The sequence below is a fragment of the Dama dama genome, chromosome 1 (assembly GCF_033118175.1).
Source record: "Dama dama isolate Ldn47 chromosome 1, ASM3311817v1, whole genome shotgun sequence".
Lineage (NCBI taxonomy): Eukaryota > Metazoa > Chordata > Mammalia > Artiodactyla > Cervidae > Dama > Dama dama.
In genome coordinates, this window is record NC_083681.1 from 56,820,318 (window position 1) to 56,840,466 (window position 20,149).

At 38.5% G+C, this 20,149-nt stretch overlaps 1 protein-coding gene across 1 annotated transcript in view; it reads left to right on the plus strand.

Annotated features, from left to right (window-relative positions):
- Window positions 1-9,482: 9,482 nt before the first annotated feature.
- Window positions 9,483-20,149, plus strand: part of BBOX1 (gamma-butyrobetaine hydroxylase 1) — a 59,432-nt gene continuing 48,765 nt past the window's right edge. The window contains exons 1-2 of the mRNA XM_061151014.1: window positions 9,483-9,820; window positions 11,264-11,378. Coding sequence (XP_061006997.1) covers window positions 9,602-9,820; window positions 11,264-11,378 — 334 coding nt within the window. The 5' untranslated portion in view covers window positions 9,483-9,601. The remainder of the gene's footprint in view (window positions 9,821-11,263; window positions 11,379-20,149) is intronic.

Consider the following 20,149-nt stretch of genomic DNA (forward strand, 5'->3'; position numbering starts at 1 on the left):
GTCCTTTGACCCTAGATAATGAAAGCACTTTTGTTATTTACCTGAGAATTAGAAACTTGTGGGCACATAGAGCTGCTTGTTCAATGTTTACCAGCATACCACTGGGTTACATATATGTGTAGTAAATCAGTGTGGACTAAAAATAAAATGTTATTAACAGCAATTACTTTTGGGGAAAGGAATTCAAAAGAAGGAGAAGGAAGGCTTTTTATTATATTTCCATATTTTTCTGAGTAATATGAGGGCAATGGAATTATGAGCCACTTTGGTTTTCTTCTTTATAGGGAAGTACATATATAGCCTTTTTAATATCATTATATTTTGGTTTTTTTTTTTAACCTTTATGAAATGACTAAAATTTAAATAGAAAGAATCAACTGTGTGGGAAGTATCCATACAAATCCTGCTATTTTTTTCCTTAAAATTGGAAATGATATAAGCAGGGGAATCTTCCCACAGGTACTAGATTTCACTGAAGCTAAACGGTCCTGCCACTTACACTATTTTCTTAAACCCAAGTCACGCCCCCACCTCCAGCATCACCAGATGCTAAAAATGAGACGAGCATGTTGCCAGTAAAGTCTCCAGGCTCCAAAGGCTTCCTCCTTTGGAAATACCACCCATCTTCAAATCTTTGAGTTACATCTTGCTCAATCTCATCAAATCCTACAACATCATAGAAGTCTTTCATGTAACCCAGATCATCTTCCATTCGTGCATGTTAACTGAAAGGAAAGCATCATTCATTATATTTCTGTTTAGAATAAAAACTGAGTTTCAATGTGTTTTTAATGTCTAACTCGGTTTGACTTAAGTTCAATTATCTGTACTTAACAGGGAATTAACTTTTAAAATAAACTTTTCTTTAGTCTAAAGCTTAAGAAACACATGGGCAAAATGTCAGCATTTCTGGCTCTGATACTGACGTCACCTCTTGCAAATTTTGTGACCTTCTGTAGTTCATGAACCTTTTCAGCCTCATTTTTTCCATCTGAAACCCAGAATATTAGTATTGTTTGCTACTTCCTGGATAGTACACTGAGAGACCAAATACAAAAGCCAATTAAGGCTATGAAGGTTTAAGACTGACAGGAGAGAGCCCTCAGGAAACCACTGGTATTTATTTCACTCTTAAAGAGGCTTCTCACAGTCAGGAGTAGAATTTGTTACTGTGTTCTTTGTTTTCAATGTGGAAATTAATTCTTTATGTGTAGGTTTTCAAACTTTAAGCATTAACATGTTTGTTTATTATTGTTTTCTTTTACTCTTCTAATAGAACCCATGTTCATGCAACGTATTTTTTTAAACTATGTTCTGAGAGCTAAAATGGAATTCACGTAATTTATTCCGACAATTGTTAACTAAAGCACAAAGTGTGAACTAAAAGTTAGTGGAGTGTATTTCTATTATGTCCTCTAAATGTTTAAAGTATAATTAACTAATTGCTTCTGGCATCCCCATCACCTCAGTCACCATGGGTTTAAAATGCTGGCAACATTGATGAGTGCCCCTCACGTCCACACACCCTCCTCCCAAACGTGGGAAACAAAACCTGCCTTATTTTCACTGGACGCTGGGTGTCAGTCATTTGATCTGGAGACCTGGGAGAGGGAAGGAAGGGACCACAAATGACATGGTTTAAATTTTACTGTGAAAGAGTCCACAGGGCATCATTAATGGAAGGGACACTGTAGTTCTGGAGTGAAGGAGGAAACAGACAGAACAGGCTCCATCTTGAAAGCAGGACTCCATCTTGGGCCGGACTGTGGACTTTGAGCTATATGCCCAGTATCTATCCATTGCCTAAAAGAATACCCTAATTATCTGTGTAACCAAATAGAATCATAAATTCTATTATGCTTATTGGGGTATGACCACAGGCCTATTGATAATTGGCCACTGTTAACTTCCTAGGCTTAACTTTGATTGTATCTTTCTTTTCCTTTGTTCAGACTAGTTTCAGTGAATTTGGGGAGGTGGGTTTGGGCACGTACACTTAGGGTATATAGGGTTTTCAGAAAAACTGGCCAGGGTCCTTGGCTAAGAGGAGACTCTGCCTTGGGCCCGCTGATGTAATAAACTGCACTCCACTATCTGCATTGTCCTTCTGAGTGAATTTGTTTCCCAGAACGCGTGGCTACAACAGAAGGAAGAGTTGCCTGAGCAAGAAACCAAAGAGGAGACCACAGAGAGTGGATCTGCATTCTCTCTCTCTCTCTCTCTCTCTCTCTCTCTCTGTCTAGTTAGCTCTGTAGTTCCTGCCTCTCTGAGTCTCTCAGGTTGGATGTCCTTCAGGCAAGAATCAACAAGTTGTGGGCTGAGGCTGTTTGGGTGCCTTCCTGGGAAGGGTGGTGTTTGCTGGGAGGAGGGCAGAGGGCATGTGTCTCTTTCCTGGACTTTACTTGCCACCTGCAGACTTGCTTTTAATGGAATCTGGGCCCTGTTAATGACTAAGACTCACCCAATGGCCCTCCCATTGCACTGTTCAGACCCATCTGAATACCTGGCAGCTGGGCTCTGAGTCCCTAGCAGGCTGCCCATCCTGGCCGTTCCCTTTTGTTGCCCTAAGTGCTGTGTGTTGAGAGTCAAGTCACTGGACAGCCAGGTGCCTTCAGAAAAGCCCCATGCTCTCTGGCCACTGCGGGTCAGTTCAGCCAAAGCTGCAGAGAAAGAAGGGCATCAGGCTCAGGGAGACCCATCCCAACCTTCCTACCAGCTCCCGAAAACTAGTCAGGCTCCCTCCAAAGAGACTCAAAAGGAAGATTCTATGGACACGGAGATACCATCTCCTCTCTGCTCAGGTGGGGAGCTGGTAGCCCCTCCCTGTTAAACATACATCTCAATAATTTTTTTCTCCAAGAGAGTGTTGCAACAATAAAGCTGTTGCATGAACAGGTGGGAGGAGTGAGGGAGCTCCTGCACTTGCTGCTGCCAGCTCAGGGGCCGGAGATAAGATGGGTGAGAACCTGAGAACTGTCCTCTGTGTATCAGAAAGAGTCTAACAAAGGCAATGTAAGTTGCACTGAGTCCTGGGGTTTTGCACCTTCAGGAACTAGTAGGAGTTAAAGGATTTTCTCTTTCTAACTGCTTCTCCCCTAGGCCATAAAACCTCTTTGCTTTTTTTTTTTTTTTTCACCTTCAAGCTCCCCTCAGGAGTTGCTACACCTTCAGATTGAGACATCCTTCCTCATTTGCAAGCCTCAGCTGTGTCTGGGGGCAGGGCTGCAGTGGAGCTGCCAGGAGCAGAAAGAAAAGCTTACAAGTCAGAGCACTACAGGGACACTGGAGGCAGATTCAGCTGGGTGGTGACAGGCACCGAAGGCTCCCTGTCCAAGGGACATTGAACAGTAAAGCCTATGTTTTCCTGCCTTGGTAAGTTTTGCATGGTTTGGGGCCTAACGCACATCTGAGAACAGGTATGGTTGAGTTCAACTTTTTCTCATTTGGAGGAGTTTGTGGATCCAGGTCTATGGATTAGGGGTGGGGGGGGGGGCATCCAATTGGAAATCCAGTCACATGAGTCTCTCAGCCCTGTGGGCTGAGATGAGGATGGTCCATCAGGCATTTGCAATAGGCTTGATTTTGGAATGCAGTGGATCTGATTGCTTCTTGGCAGCTTCCCTTCCCAATTATGTTTGGCTTAGTCTAGTAGTCAAATTGCTTTGCAGTCCCTAAGCAGATCCAGAAAGCATTCAGAGAGGACAGAGGGGATACTGTCTAAAAAAGTAGACTGGGTGATGGGGGGAGGAAGGGTTCTGGCTGGAATCTGAAAATGTTCACTGACCAATCCACAGTCCAGCCCAGAAGAAATGACTGCATATTATATGGTGGCCCTTTGCTAAGCTCCCAAACTGAATATAATGTGCTTTTTTAGAATACTGGTCAATTAAGGCTATTGTATCCCTCTTCAATTATTTTGCTTCCTGAATATAGCTCAAGAGGAAGTATGACAGAAATTTTGAATTGCTTTTCTTTGAAAACATGGGATTTCTCATAATGAATATATATTCTGATTCAAAGATTTAGAGACCTTCTTAAAATCTAGGCCCAGTACTGTATAGACCAGTACTCTGCTTTACCTTGATAAACAAATGCATTGATAATTTGTTTCAATCTGAATGTAATAATGTCACCAGATTGAAGCTAAATTTTTCCTTTTTATAGTTTAGGAAGGAAATATTTGCATAAAATGTGATACTTTAAACAAGTGAGCAGGCAGAAGGGTAAACCTACTCAAGAGAATGGACCGGTTTTACGAAGGGTTTCATAGAATTAATTATTCCCCTGGGAGTACACTCATGAATTATTAAGTAACTCAGTCACTTATTAAATCAAGTTAGCAAAAAAAGGCAACAACTTCTAAAATTTCAAATGACTTAGGTAGCAAAAGTAATGAGTAGAGTATGTATATACTCAAACCATATTAAGGTTCACATACTACAAATGTGGTCTGGTCAACCTCTACCTCACCAAGTGGAAATGAATTGAGTTTTATGACTTAAGGGTTGATATATAAAAGAATAATAATATTTTAAGCCTTTATGGTGTAATGTCTGGAAAACTTCTTCCTGTCCTCTCCTTTCAGTGATGAAATGTCGGATGGTGAGGTCAACCAACAACCAACAATCTTGAGAGTTAGCTGCTATTTTCAAAGTACGTTTTTGCTAAATTGAAGTTATTGCCTGGAAAATTATTTGACCATAGATTCTCCATGAGGTAGTCAAGTGTAGTGGCCATGATTTCTGTTTCCTCTGCCTTCAAGTCAGTTTCTTTACCTCTTAAATCTCCAATCATCTGTAAAAGGGAATGATGGCAGGGATCTCACAATGTTTTCCAGAGGATTACATAAGGTTTATTCAACTGAAAGCATCAGTAGAGCAGCTACCACATAAAAAGTGCTGAATACATGATTTAGTACATACATCTCATATACTTACCCATGCAATTTGCCTGTTTCTTGCATTTTGATCATTTTTTTTTTTAATCCTAAAACCTAAAGACAGAAGGTCAAACACAGAAAATCCTGTTCTAACACAGCAGGGCTGATGACTTAACCTGAGGAAGAGGAAAAAGACATTAACAGATTCTGATATTTGATAACATGAGTCTTCTCTATCTAGTTTTCCATTACAGAAAAACAGTTGGAAAATGACAGTTTTTATTTTGAACGGTGAGTAATCTAGTAGATGAATCAGCCTTCTCTGGTGTATATTATTAACCTCCATCAATTTTAATTATATATATAGTAACTATGCAGTTTCTGTGTCAATTTCTTGAGAATCCTACCCAAAACCTATAATTCAAATTAGTTGCAATTAGCATTTGAGGAATTTTTGCACTCCCTTGGATTAGAACTAGCAGGTGTTCACTTTTATATGTGTACTGTAGATTGGCCAATCCAGGTTTGGGGCAACCTCTCCCACCAGGCAGCACTATGTGCTTGGACAAATCATACCTGGCATTTCTGAGCTTCCATTTTCCTTGCTATCAGATGAAATCACTCAACCCAATGATAGCATAGATTTTTCTTTCGGACTCCAGTTCTAAGTTTATGTTATTCCCAAGACCAACACATAAAATAACTTTCAGTGCTACTTTCTTGATTTTCCAAGCCAGCTGGGAAATTTTGAGTTTTTAAACTTTAAAGAAGACAACAACCACACCCATGACTGAAGTAAGATAATCTCTAAAACAATTTATTGAGCAAAACAGGAATCCCAAACAAAGGTCTATAACTCTGAAGGCGGAAAATATGGTGAATTAGCAAGGAAGATGACAACACATACACACACATCAAGTGATGGGATGAAATGAAAAGAAATCTATCCCATTAGATAGTAAGCCCCCTGACATCAATCCAAAGTCTTTCTCAGGACGTTAACACGACTTCCTCCCACCAAACTCAAGTGATATTTCATGAACTAAATTATAATTGTGAATAATAAGAGGGAAAATAGGTATAAAATAAATATTTTCATTTTATAGGACCATTTTAACTCAGCAAAAATGTCTCACTGAGAAATATATATATATATATGTAGAGAGAGAGAGAGAGGACAGCTTGCCACAGCACTCAGCTCTGAGGTCCCCAGGAGGAGAGCGTGAGTTCTTAGTCTTTCAGTTGTGTCTGACTCTTTGCGACCTCAGGGACTGTAGTCTGCCAGTCTCCTCTGTCCATGGAATTTTCCAGGCAAGAATACTAAAATGGGTTGCCATTTCCTTCTCTAGGTTATCTTCCTGACCCAGGGGTTCAACCTGGGTCTCCCTCATTGTAGGCAGATTCTTTACCATCTGAGCCTCCAGAGAAGCCTCTCTCTCTCTCTGTCTATAATATATATATATAGCTATGAGCATCAAATGTTTTGGTTTTTCTTTTTGCTTCAGAGAAACACAACAACTTATTAAATAACTAAATGGTCATTATGCTTCAATACAGCTCAGTTTTTTTTTTTAATATTTACTTATTTATTTATTGAAGGATAATTGCTTTACAGAATTGTGTTGGTTTCTGCCAAACATTAACATGAATCAGCCACAGGAACACAGCTCAATTTTAACAAGTCAAATTGAAAAATAGATTTTAACAAGCCACACACACGTACAAGCCTGTACATTACAGGAGAGAATTTGTTTTCAAGTACAATGTCCGTTGATTTTTTTTTTTTCCGTTTTCCATTTTCATCCCACTTATCCCAACAAAGCTTTAAATAAATCAAGAAAAGTTAAAGAGGGAAACTCTTTTCCCATCCTTTCCCTCCTTTTGTTTGGATTACCATTCACATTTGTCATAAAGTTCGGAAAGGGATCGTGAAGCACAGAAATAACCTGCCAAGTTCCTTCATAGATACCCAAACAATTTAACTTTAGCAACACCCAGGTCTTTCCAGTTCTGCCACTCTCTTGCAGTTGCCTCAGGCAGCCTCCATCAGCCACCCTCCTGAGTGGCCTCTCTCAGGATACCCTTCCCAGAACATTCCTTTGACCAAGAGGAGTGGGGTGGGGAAGAGTCTGTGTACACATGTGTGTTCAGTCGCTCAGTCGTGTCCTACTCTCTGCAACGCACTGGACTGTAGGCCGCCAGGCTCCTCTGTCCATGGAATTTTACAGGCAAGAATACTGGAGTGGGTTGTCGTTTTCTCCTCCAGGAGATCTTTCCAACCCAGGGGTCAAACCCGTCTCTTGTGTCTCCTGCATTGGCAGGCAGATTATTTACCACTACTGCCACCTGGCAAGCCCTGTGCCCCTAATACTTGGAAATGCACTTTCCCTCTCCAATTCAAACTTGCTAGGTAGAAAAAGGAAAAAAACAGATAAAGAAAAAAAAAAAAAAACAGATAAAGGAAAAAAGAGGGAGCGAAAGCAAAAATGTCAGGTTAGAATGGAATAAGTGTTTGTTGGTGTTGCTATATCTGTAGGTGTGATCACTTCAACAGTTAGTGGGACTTGGCACAGAGCCATGGGTGAGTACAGAACAGTGTTTACTATGGTAGAAGATGCACCCTTCAAACAATGTATCTATTAAGAATTAATGTGTGAAATTTCAAGTTTTATGAAAATCCTTTCAAACAAAACATTTTCAACATTGGTGGTGGTTTACTTGCTCAGTTGTGTCCAACTCTTCACAGCCCCATGGATTACAGCCTGCCAGGCTCTTCTGTCCATGGGATTCTCCAGGCAAGAATACTGGAGTGGGTTGCCATTTCCTCCCCCAGGGGATCTTCCCAACTCAGGAATCGAACCCAGGTCTCCTGCATTACCGGCAGATTCTTTACCAACTGAACTACAGGGAAGCCCTTCAAGCTTATTAATCAGCACTTCATTGACAATGAGTTAAACTTCAAATATATACCACTACACATGAAAGTTTGAAAAAAGAAATAAGATGGATTTTTCCACTTAATTGTCTTACTTCTTAGGAGATCTTAAGATGGTATCACCTGTATTCTGGTATTTCCCAGCCTCTTTCCCCTGCTGCTTACCTGGGTAATTGCCGTAGATATTTCACTGGACAGTGATGATTCCAGTTAATCCGGGATAATATAACCAGATCCTTAAATCATACTAGACGTGTAAGGAGAAAAAGAGTAAATGTAGTCAATTTTTCTCTATCTCAGAGGTTGGCAAACTTTCTTTTTTTTTTAAAGGAAAGATAGTATATTTTCAGCTTTACAGGCTATATACTTTCCCTGTTGCATGTTCTTGTTTTATTTTTTCATACTTTTTGAGAATATAAAAACTATTCTTTCCTCATGGACTGTATAAAAACATCTGACCCACAGGCAGTTTCCTGTCCTTGATCAAGTTATGTAAGTTATGCTTTTACTACAGTAGGTACAATCTTACTTAAATACAGAAAAGAGTCTTCTTTTTCCTCCTCATGTGTCAAGCTAAAGCTTTCATTCCAATATTAAATGTTTTCTATGTGCCTGCTGCACTAGAGGATACAAAGATCACTTGGAAGTTCCAGACTTGAAAATAAAGGAAATAATTATGAAAGTAAAAAATAATAATGATAAGGAAGGCTGGGCATAAGTGACATTGGTAGTTGTCTGAGAAGCCACAGGATGGCCTGTTTAAAGAAGATATCTATATGAGCAAGTCTTAAAGGATGTGATCAACGCTGCTGAATACATGTTGAGCCCATCTTATTTTCCATCTTCACTAATTAAACATTGATTTCTGAAGAGCAAGCATGTAACTAGTAAACAGTTATGTTTCCCAGCTTCCCTTATAGCTAAAGTTAGATTGTGATATAATTCTGGCCAACGAAATATAACTGGAAGTTGCTAGATGGGGAAGAGTTGAAAATAAGGTAGACTTAAGTGCCACATGATGTTTTTCCTTTTTCCTCCCTGGAATGTAGAGGTGGTATTGGTGATGGAGCAATCATTTTGCAAACATGGGGCAACAAGCAGAAGGATAAAATCTCTGAGTAGCCTGGGCTCCCCATGGTTCTGTGAAATCACATTACCAGTAATGGACAGTCACGTTGGGACTTCTTTTTATACAAGAAAAACAAACTCTTTACTTATTTAAGCTTCTATTTGCCAGATCACCAGGATACAGATAGCCTGGCTCATGAAAAGATAAGTTTGTGAAAGGTCATCCCTAGCAATGGGGGCAGAATGAGTCTAGGAACTGAGATTTGAAGGTTCCTGGTTTGGCTGGATCCAGTGAATTTGGGCATCAGTTAAAATAGCACAGGTGTGACAGTTACACTTTCAATTTGTGGGGTATTTTCCTCCCTTAAAAAAATCCAGAGCTTTTATGCAAGCTTAAAAGTGCCTGTGTCATTGGTTCTGAAATTATTATTTAAAAGTGCTATGAGAAAACAAGGAATTCTTTCTGTCTGGATCATGACAGAGCATTTATCTTGTTTACTTTTAGTCACTGTGTTTCTGTTTACAGCTCATGAAATACTCTCATCAGAACAAAGGTCCCAGCACTGATAAGTGAAACCGCAAACCCAAGCAAATAGCAGAAGCCAGAGTCCATTTGAATTGTTAGAAGTCAAGTTCGGCCCCAATCCTCCTGAGAGTCCTTTTAACACTGATTTGTCATAGCAGGTAGCTGACAAGGTTTACCCCCAAGGACCAGAAACATGGACTGCGTCATCCAAAAGGCAGAAGTGCTGGATGGAGCTCACTTGATGCGAATCATCTGGCAGGATGGTACAGACTCTATCTACCCAGCTGTGTGGCTCCGGGACAACTGTCAGTGTCCTGACTGCTATCTTGATTCAGCAAAAGCTCGGAAACTTCTTATTGAAGCTCTTGATGTGTACATTGGGATCAAAGACTTGATGTTTGACAGGAAAAAGGTAACTATCTCCAAATTATCTCTCCCTGACTTCTCAACTTAAATAAAAGGTCTAGACTCAAATAATTCAAATAATGAATTATATTTTATTTAATGTATGTATATATTATATATCAGAGTCAGGAATGTGTTCAATTAGTCATGTCTTGGCAATCCCATGAACTATAGCCCACAAGGCTCCTCTGTCCATGGAATTTTCTAGGCAAGAATACTGGAGTAGGTTGCCATTTCCTACTCCAGGGTATCTTTCCGACCAAGGGATCAAATCCACATCTCTTGTGTCTCCTGCATTGGCAGGCAGATTCTTTAACACTGAGTCATGTATAGAAAACGTGATTGCATAATGCCTGGTGCCAAGTCAGCATGCTCACCAAATGAAAGCTTCTGCTATTATTATTACTATTTTTATTCCTACTGCTATTATCTTTAATAAAATATACAAAGTTGCTCATTATTCCTTCAGTGAGTGGCAGCCTTGAAGGTACAATCAAACTATTTCTCTAATACAAGGAATGCTCCCTACCTCAGTTTACTGTCATCTAGAAATGAAGGATACTAACAAGATTTGTTCCTAGAGATGATGTGAAGATTGAGTGAGATAATATGGGTAAAATGTTACTTAGCATGTGGCTGGCATACAGTGAACACTCAAAAGCTTGTATTGATTAATATTTTTAGTCAAATTCGTGAGTAGACGTATAAGACTTCATATAGGATTCCTGACAGCTCAGCTCTCAAAACCACAAAGCAGACATGGCCCCAGCCTGTTTCTCCTTTCCAAATTTGCTAGGATGGCTATCAGAAGAGGAAGTATGACCAGCAAGGTCATCCACCCCCACTTCTGTCTTTGTCTCAAATCAAGGACTTTACTGCCAGGGTTCACTGCTTGCTAGCTGTGGGATTTTAACCATGTTATTTCCTCTTACTTGCCTCACCTGAAAATGTGAATATTAGTTATAGCTTCTCCCACAAGTTGTATGAGGACTAAGTGAGTTATATTTATAGTGCTCATTGTGTAGTATGCACTCAAAATTGTGTTATTCCTACTATTGTTATCTACCTCATCATCATCGTTACTATTTCTGATATTCTTGGCAGGAATCTTAATTGATCTCTGACCTCAAATCATCACAGGAAGTTCAGGGACCACAAGTTTTAAGAATATAAAACAAGAACTTCAGATCTAGCCAGGTTTTGTTTCTTGGGTGATATTTAAGGGGCTTCAGACCTCAGTTGTATCTCCTTGGCTTTCAGTTTCTTTTTTTTGTCAAAAGTTTATTCTATGCTTTTGAGTCTATAAGTTAAAAAACAGAAGGTAAAAAAGCAAGAGCTAATTTGATTCTCTGATAACCTTAAATAACTTTCAGAAACAGCAATAGTAGAGAACCAAAGTACATAGAAGCATAATATATGTTTATGTGATATTTGCTTTCTGTGTTATAAGGTTCATATCATGTGGCCAAATGACCACTACAGTGAATATAAAGCTGATTGGCTGAAGAAAAGATGCTTTTCACAGCAGGCCAGAGAAAGACTCCAGAAAGAATTGTTTTTGCCAGGTAACCTTGCTATGGTTTTCAGATTTTAACCTTTAAACCTCATATGGTAAAAAAAAAAATTGCTCAGAAACAAATTAAAACCCTTGTACCCTGGTTAAAATATTATTGTAATTTATGTGGAATGTTTAATGATTTACCACACAGATCATTAAAGTAGAAATGGAAAGAAACATAGAGCAGTTCTAGACATTCTAGAACTTGGAATTTTCCACCTCAAAAGAAAAGAAATTTAGCAAATTTGTATCCTTACTATCTAACACAAAAACTTTCACTCCACAGACACTCCATAAGTGTTCCTGCAAAGAAGCAGGATGAATCAACGGCACACTTGTCCTTAAAAGTTTTATCTGAGGCCAGAAAAACACAGGATCAACAAGGCAGAAATTTCTAAACTGGCATTCACAGATAAAATTATGTGATCCATGAACCTCATGAAATAGTATACACAGCATTGAATGTGCATGTGAGTGTGTGTGTCAGGCTTGTGCAGAGCAAATTGCTTGGGGAGAGTTCATATGAGTCTCAAGGGAATCTGTGACCACAGAAATATTCAGAAAATCTCCACTAGACAGATACAGTCAAAAAGGAAGGCTTCATTCCTTCAAAAAAAAAAACCTTCCTTTCAGCCTTTTTTCTTTTTTATTGAAGTATAGTTGATTTACAACATGTGTTAATTTCTGCTCTACAGCAAAGTGATTCAGTTATACATATAAATACATTTTATTATATTCTTTCCAATTATGGTTTATCACAGGATGTTGATATAGTTCCCTGTGCTATACAGTAGGCCTTTTTGTTTATCTCTTCTACATATAATAGTTTGTATTTGCTAACCACAAACTCCTACTCTATCCTTCCTCCGATCCCCTCTCCCTTTTAGCAACTATGAATCTGTTCTCTATAAAGAAGATTTTAATCTTGATCTGAGATACAAAATAAGTACTGGATAAGATAGAAAGTTATTTTTTAAATATGACTTTTCAGAGATATATAATAATACAGCTCAATCAGAAGGGCTGGGGAGAAGTGGGAAGTAGTAACACTTTGTGCATGCTCAGTCATGCCCATCTCTTTGCAATCCCACGGGCTGTAGCCCACCAGTCTCCTCTGTCCCTGAGATTATCCCAGCAAGAATACTGGAGTGGGTTACCATTTCTTGCTCCAGGGGATCCTCTTGAGCCAGGGATTGAACCCGCATCTCCTGAGGCTCCTGCCCTGGCGGGTGGGTTCTTTACCACTGAGTCACCTGGGAAGCCATTACAACTTTATTCTCTATGTATTTTGAAGATTTGTGTCATAAGATGATGTGGTCAAAGGCAACTTTTGAGAACATGCTGATTCTTATGTATTTACTAGAATCTTGACTTGCACAAATACACTAACAAGGTAAGTTTCATTGAACATCCTTTTCCACTGTTAGCCAGATATATTGGACCACTGTCCCTTTGGGCAACTGATCAGCCTTATTGGATTTTGTAACACATCTCTTCTGGGGATTCTGGGTCATATACCAAGATACATATTTTTACCTTATTGCTTTCAAATCTGAAGTTCTCAAACATGTTATAGTGACTCTGCATGGTTTTCAGTGCTAGACTTACAACAGTGTCCTAGGTATGGAGAGATTACTAATCTGCCCACTTGAACCCTACAGCTTCACCTTGTCCCATGGTTATCGATAGGGTATGATGTGGTTCCCTTCCTGTTCAAGGATAGGCCTCCATCCCTTGATCTTACCATTCTGACATTTGACAAAGTTTTGCTCTAGTGCTTTCTGTCTAAACCATCAGAAACCCATTTTCCTCTTTATCTAGTCAAGCTAGCTGGTGGAATCCAGATGGATATCCAAGGAAAGATGTTTTTCCTGCCTTCCCCCAGTGAGTTCATGGCTAGATTCTTCAAAGAGTCTCCAATTACATAACTGAATGGAAACTGTCTGGGTCAAATAGCAATATCACAAGTATATTATTTTTTTTATTTATTTTAGATTTCTTCTGGTACTGAAAATATTTTTCCTTAACTCTGCCTTAATTTTGTAATCCCGTTGGATTTTACTTTCATTTCCTTCAAGTTCTTTTGATGATCTCAGGGAATAAAAGCCAACTTTTTATTATTAGAGCTTAAGCATTGTAAAAGTATACGGCCACCCCCTCCATTAATATTTCTTGACAAGCGCAGTTTTATAGCTTGCATTTCTCAGTACTATCAGGCAGTAGCAGGATGAAAATGATACTACTTTCAGTTCAACAGTGGAAAAAACAGGTCACATGGACAGGCTGCAAACAGGAATAATATAAGGAGAATTGGCTGTTATTTAGACAATGGAAACTATTTTAATAGTTTAAAACAAGATCAGATTTTTAAAATATATTCTCAAGCTGTGTGGTTGGTAGGTAAAAGAAGAAATTAATGGACCATTTTTGAAGTATTGCTTCTGTGGCTTTTTGCCTGTAGAATTTGACACCTTATTTCCCTGCCATTGTGTATTTTCAAACATTCATACTCAGAACAAGTAAACAAACTCAGTTACACTTGTGAAAGAGGTTTGTTTTTAGTCCTCAGTGGCAGTGTTTTCTCTGCTGCTCTTTCCTTAGAGTGAAAAAAGACTTTTAAAATCTGGTATCAAGATGCAGATTACTTTTCCTTAATCTTCCCTTGGCATTAGATGTTGCACTTAGAAATGCAAAGACCATCCGCCAGAAAAAGCTCTTGTCATGGGACAGTCACAGCTGGAAAACATGGATAACAATCATTCTCTCATACATTTCTATTCAATTGCACCTATCTTGTGCTGAAAACTGTAAGGAAATACCAAGTTTTAGAAAGACATATTGCAGGACAGCAATAGAGACTTTGGCCACCTGATGTGAAGAGCTGACTGATTAGAAAAGACCCTGATGCCGGGAAACATTGAAGGCAGGAAGACAAGGTGATGACAGAGGGTGAGATTTTGGAAGGCGCCACCAACTCAATGGACATGAGTTTGAGTAATCTCCAGGAGATGGTGAAGGACAGGGAAGCCTGGGGTGCTGCAGTCCATGGGGTCACAAAAGAGTCAAACACAACTGAGCAACAATAGAGACACAGACATAGAGAATGGACTTGTGGACTCAGTGGGGAAGTGGAGAGTGGGATGAATTGCAAGAGTAGCATTGACATATATACACTACCATGTGTAAAATAGATAGCTAGTGGGAAGCTGTTGTATAGCAAAGAGAGCTCAACTAGATGCCCTGTGATGACTTAGAGGGTTGGGAGGGAGGCCCAAGAGGGAGAGAAGATATATATACATATACATATATATATATATATATATATATATATATACATACATACATACATACATACTTAGAGCTGATTCACATTGTTTTACAGGAGAAACTAGTACAATATTATAAAGCAATTATATTCCAATTAAAATTTTTTTTAGAAAAACATGGATTCTGCCCTAGAGGATTTATCCCACCTAGGAGGGGACACCAGCCATGGAGACAAACAAGTATAGTACATTATTTTAAGTTCATGAAGACATGCATAGAAGGTTTATTAGAATGCACAAGGACTCTGAAGAGACAAGAAAATGCGACTCAAATAAGACCTAATATTTGAACTGGGTTTTGAAGAACCCATTTGTTAGACAAAGATAGAAAGTAAGGAAGTTCTCAACAGAGAAAAGAGCAAAGAAGTATAATACAGCAGGGTAGGTTTAGGAAACTGCAATTAGTTTAATATAGATGAAGTTACAATTGCTAGGCAACAAAGAAGTGGCTTAAGTGCCCTACTAAGAGGCTCAGTCCTAAACCCGAAGGCAAGGAAGTTTGCTTAGCACCAAGGTCAAGTATTTTTCCTTCTGTTAGTTTTTCAGGCTGATTCTCTTCTTATAAGGCCAGAGAAATGATTATTTATAAATTTAAGAAGAAGATTGTTTTATCTATTTTTTTAGGATGCATTTTACATTTTCATTTTTTAGGATGCATTTACATTTAGGATGATTTTTACGAAATGAATATAATTTCTCAAGTGCCTATGAGGTTGTGAATGTCTCCTTAGCTTCCTTTTGTTCTTAATGCATTCTACCCTTCCCTCCTCCAGTGTACCCCTTTGGTTCTTGGTTTGTATTTATCTTATTAAAGAGGGTGAAGAGATCAGATCTGTGATGTAGAAAACTCTTGGTCATGGTCATCTGGACTGGATGGATTGGTGTGGGGAATGCTCAGGAGCAGGGTAACCATAGCATGATCTAGAAATCATCCTGTAAGAAACATTAAGAACTTAAATTAGGGAAGTAGCAGAGAGCACAGGGATAGTATTTGTACTCAAGAGAAACAGATATTAACCTGGAGGACAGGAGGTTCTTGCCCTCTAATCTTTACCCATTTAAAACCAAGCCTAGCATGTGAATGCTTCCAAATAGATGGACAGAATTGAAGATTTTAATAAAACATTGGAAATACGAACAATTTTTATGAAATTGCTTTTTAGCTTTCATGAGAAATTGGCATAATTACACACTCATTTTTGGTGACTAACTTTAAGATGCAAAATTCCCATAATAAAACTGATAGGAATAAAATAGAAAAGAATCAATGCATAATGTGATCTTTTGTATACAAACCTAAATATCTGTTCTTTTTATTAACACGTGGTGGCAGAATGAATGCTTGTTTTCCTAGCTATCTCCTTGAATTAGTACTGAAATGTTTGTGTATTAGTCTCTAACATCAGTATTATTTGTTACCACAAATTGAGATTTAAAAGGTGCTAATTTGAAGAAAATCTTTGTTCCATAGAAGCAATCTGCTCAGTTTTGTCAGCAATCCAGAAACTAAGTACATTGTACAGTCAGAAAAGAATATTTCCCTTCATTTCCATATGTCCCTCTTCTATCAGAGCAAGCCTTCACCTATGTACTTTATCAGATTACAACCCTTTGGTCCATAGCTATGACTCCCTTCTTTGTTTCAAAAGGAATATGCCACAAGAGGAACTGAAAACTCTCAAGTAGCTCTAAGGGCTCTCTAAGATCTCTGTGGTGATCTTGCATGTGGTGAAAAAAAAAACCAAAAAACAGAACTCCCTCTTTCTAATAGAGGGCCATATGTGTTCTTGAAGATGAAGATTTTTATTATAGTGCAAAGAATAGAGTTGGTTTGGTACACAGCTTATTTTTATAGAAATTTGCCCCCAAAGCAAAAATTATTATCTTTTTAAAAAATGAACAAGTAATGTACACAATAAATATGCCCTATTCCCACATAATAGTTTACCCATGTCCCTAAGTGTTGCCCCATCCTTCATCCATTCTTAAACCCCCAGAGGTGGGAATTAGCAGTGCAAGTCAGGGATGGAGTGAAGATATCTGCTTCACTTATTACTTGGTAATTATAAAAAGGACTGGGAGGTTTTTTTTCCAAGCTATCTTAGAATGTTCCAACTGTATAGGAGCTACCAGTCAGAATGGCTTCAGAAGAGCTCTGTTAAAACAGCTGCATCAGAGCAATCAAGCCACCATGTCACATTGCCATTTATATCGCCTTCCCAAGAAAGACCTAGTAAAAGTCCCTTCCTGAGATCACTCAGGCCCACAGTGATGCACAGGTGGGAGAATGGTCCAAAGTCTTTGTATGTTTAAGAAGAAAGTCTCTATTTTGCCTGCCATATATGAAATGAACCTATCAAGTTTCAGAGAAATATGTTTGGGGCTTTGATGAAATGAATACAGGTATCTTAAATGCTTGTAAGTTTACAAACGCATACTTTGCTGCCTTTTTCTCTGTGCCATAGTGATGACTTTCAATATGTCCTGTTCTTTTCTGAATCACGTATCATCTGTTATCAAACTCAGTATCTGCATTGCACTTGATAAAGGAGGGCATAATATCTGAAGGGTCTAACATCCCTTGTGGACTATAAGTCAGTGAGTCCAAGATGGGAGACTGATAGCCTGAGAAGCATCCTGCAGTGTTGTGTACCCAACAGAAGCCCCCAGGCCGGAGGTTGTTCCCACAGCCATCTGCCTAGTTTGTGGTTCTACTTGTAAACTCTAGGTCAGATCCTTTTTCTTTTGCATTTTCTCATCTCCAACCACACTTCCAGCTAGAAAACTCATAATCATATACTCAGAGATATGTATTAAAGTATTAAAGATAAAGTCTGTTTTGTAGCTGGACACATTACAGAAATACAGGGGGAAAAGTCCTATGTACTACATCTATTACTTTTTAAAAAATTTTTAGGTAAGAAACATTAATTATATTTTTAAAATCATTTTTATTATTTAACAACTTTATGAGATAAAACTATCATATCATCATCCAATGTTAGTGCAAAATAGGACTTCGAAAAGCTCGTGTCTTCAAAAAGTTGATATCTTTAAAAGCCTTAAAAAAGTTTGAGGCTATTTTTGAGAACCTAAAGTAAATCTATTTTAAGGAAGAATTATTATAGTCTATTCCCTTTTCATAATTTTTCAGTATACCTACCACATTGAAAGTTAAGGAAAATATATTAACTTCTTTATTCTTAGAAAAGTAATTATCTAGAGTTACACTAAAGTAAATTTATTTCTTTCATTTCCTTTTTTTTTTCAAACAGGGAAAAAGTAGAGTGGGCTTTCTCCAATGAGTGAAAAACTTCCATTTCTCACAAACAAGACTTACTTTTTCTTGCAGCATGGGAATAAGTTTTGTAACATTGGCAATTGGACTGCAAATTTAGAATTTATAAATTAAGAAAATTCCAAAGTGTGGCAATTTCAAGAAGTAAAGTTGAATTGCTTTGTATGCTGACTTCACTTTTACCAAACCTACATATAGGCACATAAGTTATAAATTTAATGTCATTTCTGCTGGTGCCTACACATTAGGAGATTCACCAACCAGGAGAAAAAAGGAGGCGGGGGACAACTGATTCTGATTAAAAAACTATTACTTCTCACTTCTGGTTCTACTTTGTTCTTCAAGATGGCAGAACACAGTGGAACAAACATAGTTTGGAGTAGTAGATATCTTCATCGTACTTAAATTCCTTTAAGATTCCAGTTCCAAATGTTCAATATGTCCATGGAAAAAAATTAGTTTTAATTTCTTCTTAAATTTTTCTATCCCCATAAGAAAAAAAAAAAGATTTTGAAAAGAATTTTGATGTTGCTGTTCACCCATTCTATTGATTTCCTTACTTTCTAGCTGAGCAAATTAGTTAAATAATTTTTAGTCTCCATTCCATTCAACAATTTCTCTAATTTTAACCTTTTGCTCAAAATTCTGTATTTTTCCCAATCTGTAACTTTGCTTTGAATCAAAAGAACAGTATAGCACTGAATTAAAAGTACTCTAGAACCTAAGTCTTGCTAGATCTGTGACCCTGAGCAATTTTCTTAACCTTTCTTGTTCCCAAATCTTTATCTGCACAATGGAGATGGGACCTGCTTACAGCCTTGAATAGCACCACACTAAGTGAAAAATGACGCCTCACTTTACTTACGACCTCACTTCATCTTCAGAAGGTTCCCTTGAAAGCAGCTGTAAATATTGATAACTATAGAGAACAGCCTTGAGAGGCTTCTTGACCTTCTTAAATAGTATATCAGTTTACAGAAAAAGAAAAAAAAGAGTACAATCCTATTTTTTTTTCCCATCAGCTATCAAGCTTCCATGTTCATTGCCTGTTTGCCCAGAGAAGACTGACATTCAAAAAGCTATAGGTGGAAAATATTGTATAAGTTGTCCTTCTTGCTAACCACTTAGTCAAAGTCTTTTGTTATCTCATACTTGAGTTACTGAAATAACATGGCCTCTGTGTTCACCCCCAGCTTGCACAACCCTGCTGGGTTATCCTCTGGATGCCCATCATTATCTTCCCTCCCCCAGCCCTGGTGATTCTCTGCAGCACAATACAGTCCAAAGTCTTCCCTGGGACTTTCTAATCATCCCGCAGTCTAGAGCCCCCTCCACAAGCATGTGGATTCTTACTTTTGTCCAAATTCTGCTTGTTTCCCCAATCATTTACTCATTTATATTTATCCCTGAGACAAACTGGCTCAGTGGTAAAGAACCCACCTGCCAATGCAGGAGATATGGGTTCAGTCCTTGGGTCTGGAAGATCCCCTGAAGATGGAAATGGCAACCTACTCCAGTATTCTTGCCTGGAGAATCCAATGGACAGAGGAGCCTGATGGGCTACCATCCATGGGGTCACAGAAGAGTCAGATAAGACTTAGCCACTAAACAACAACAACAAAGACAAACTACAAAATACAGATCAGAAAGCAAGCAAGTCCAGAAAATGGACATAATTTCACTGGTAACACTAAAATGCAAGGCTGTGATATAACAATGGAAGCATATACATTTTTCCAAAAGAATTTTGTTAGAATTTGTTAGGAGAGGAAGTGAAAGAGGGTGATATGCCAAGAACATGCTTCCCCTGTAAAACAGCACAGTGTTACAAAAGGAGAACAGCTTTGGAATCAGCAGAGGGGCTTTGACTTTCTGCTCTGTGAACCTGACTTGTGTCATAAGTGATCTGACTCTCACTTTTTCCATATGTAAAAGAGGCGATGCCTCTCAGCTGTGGGATGTGAAGAATAAGTGGAAAAAACTAAGTGCTGTGCTTAGCTCAGTGCCTAGCATACTGTGGCTACTCAAATCCTGTTAGGTCCTTTCCCTCCCCTTCTTCTCCTACATAAAGAGCCAAGGACATAGCAGAGGCATAATAAAGAACATCTGAGTAAGGACAAAGGAGAGAGAGAAACAGTGTCATGATCACATCTT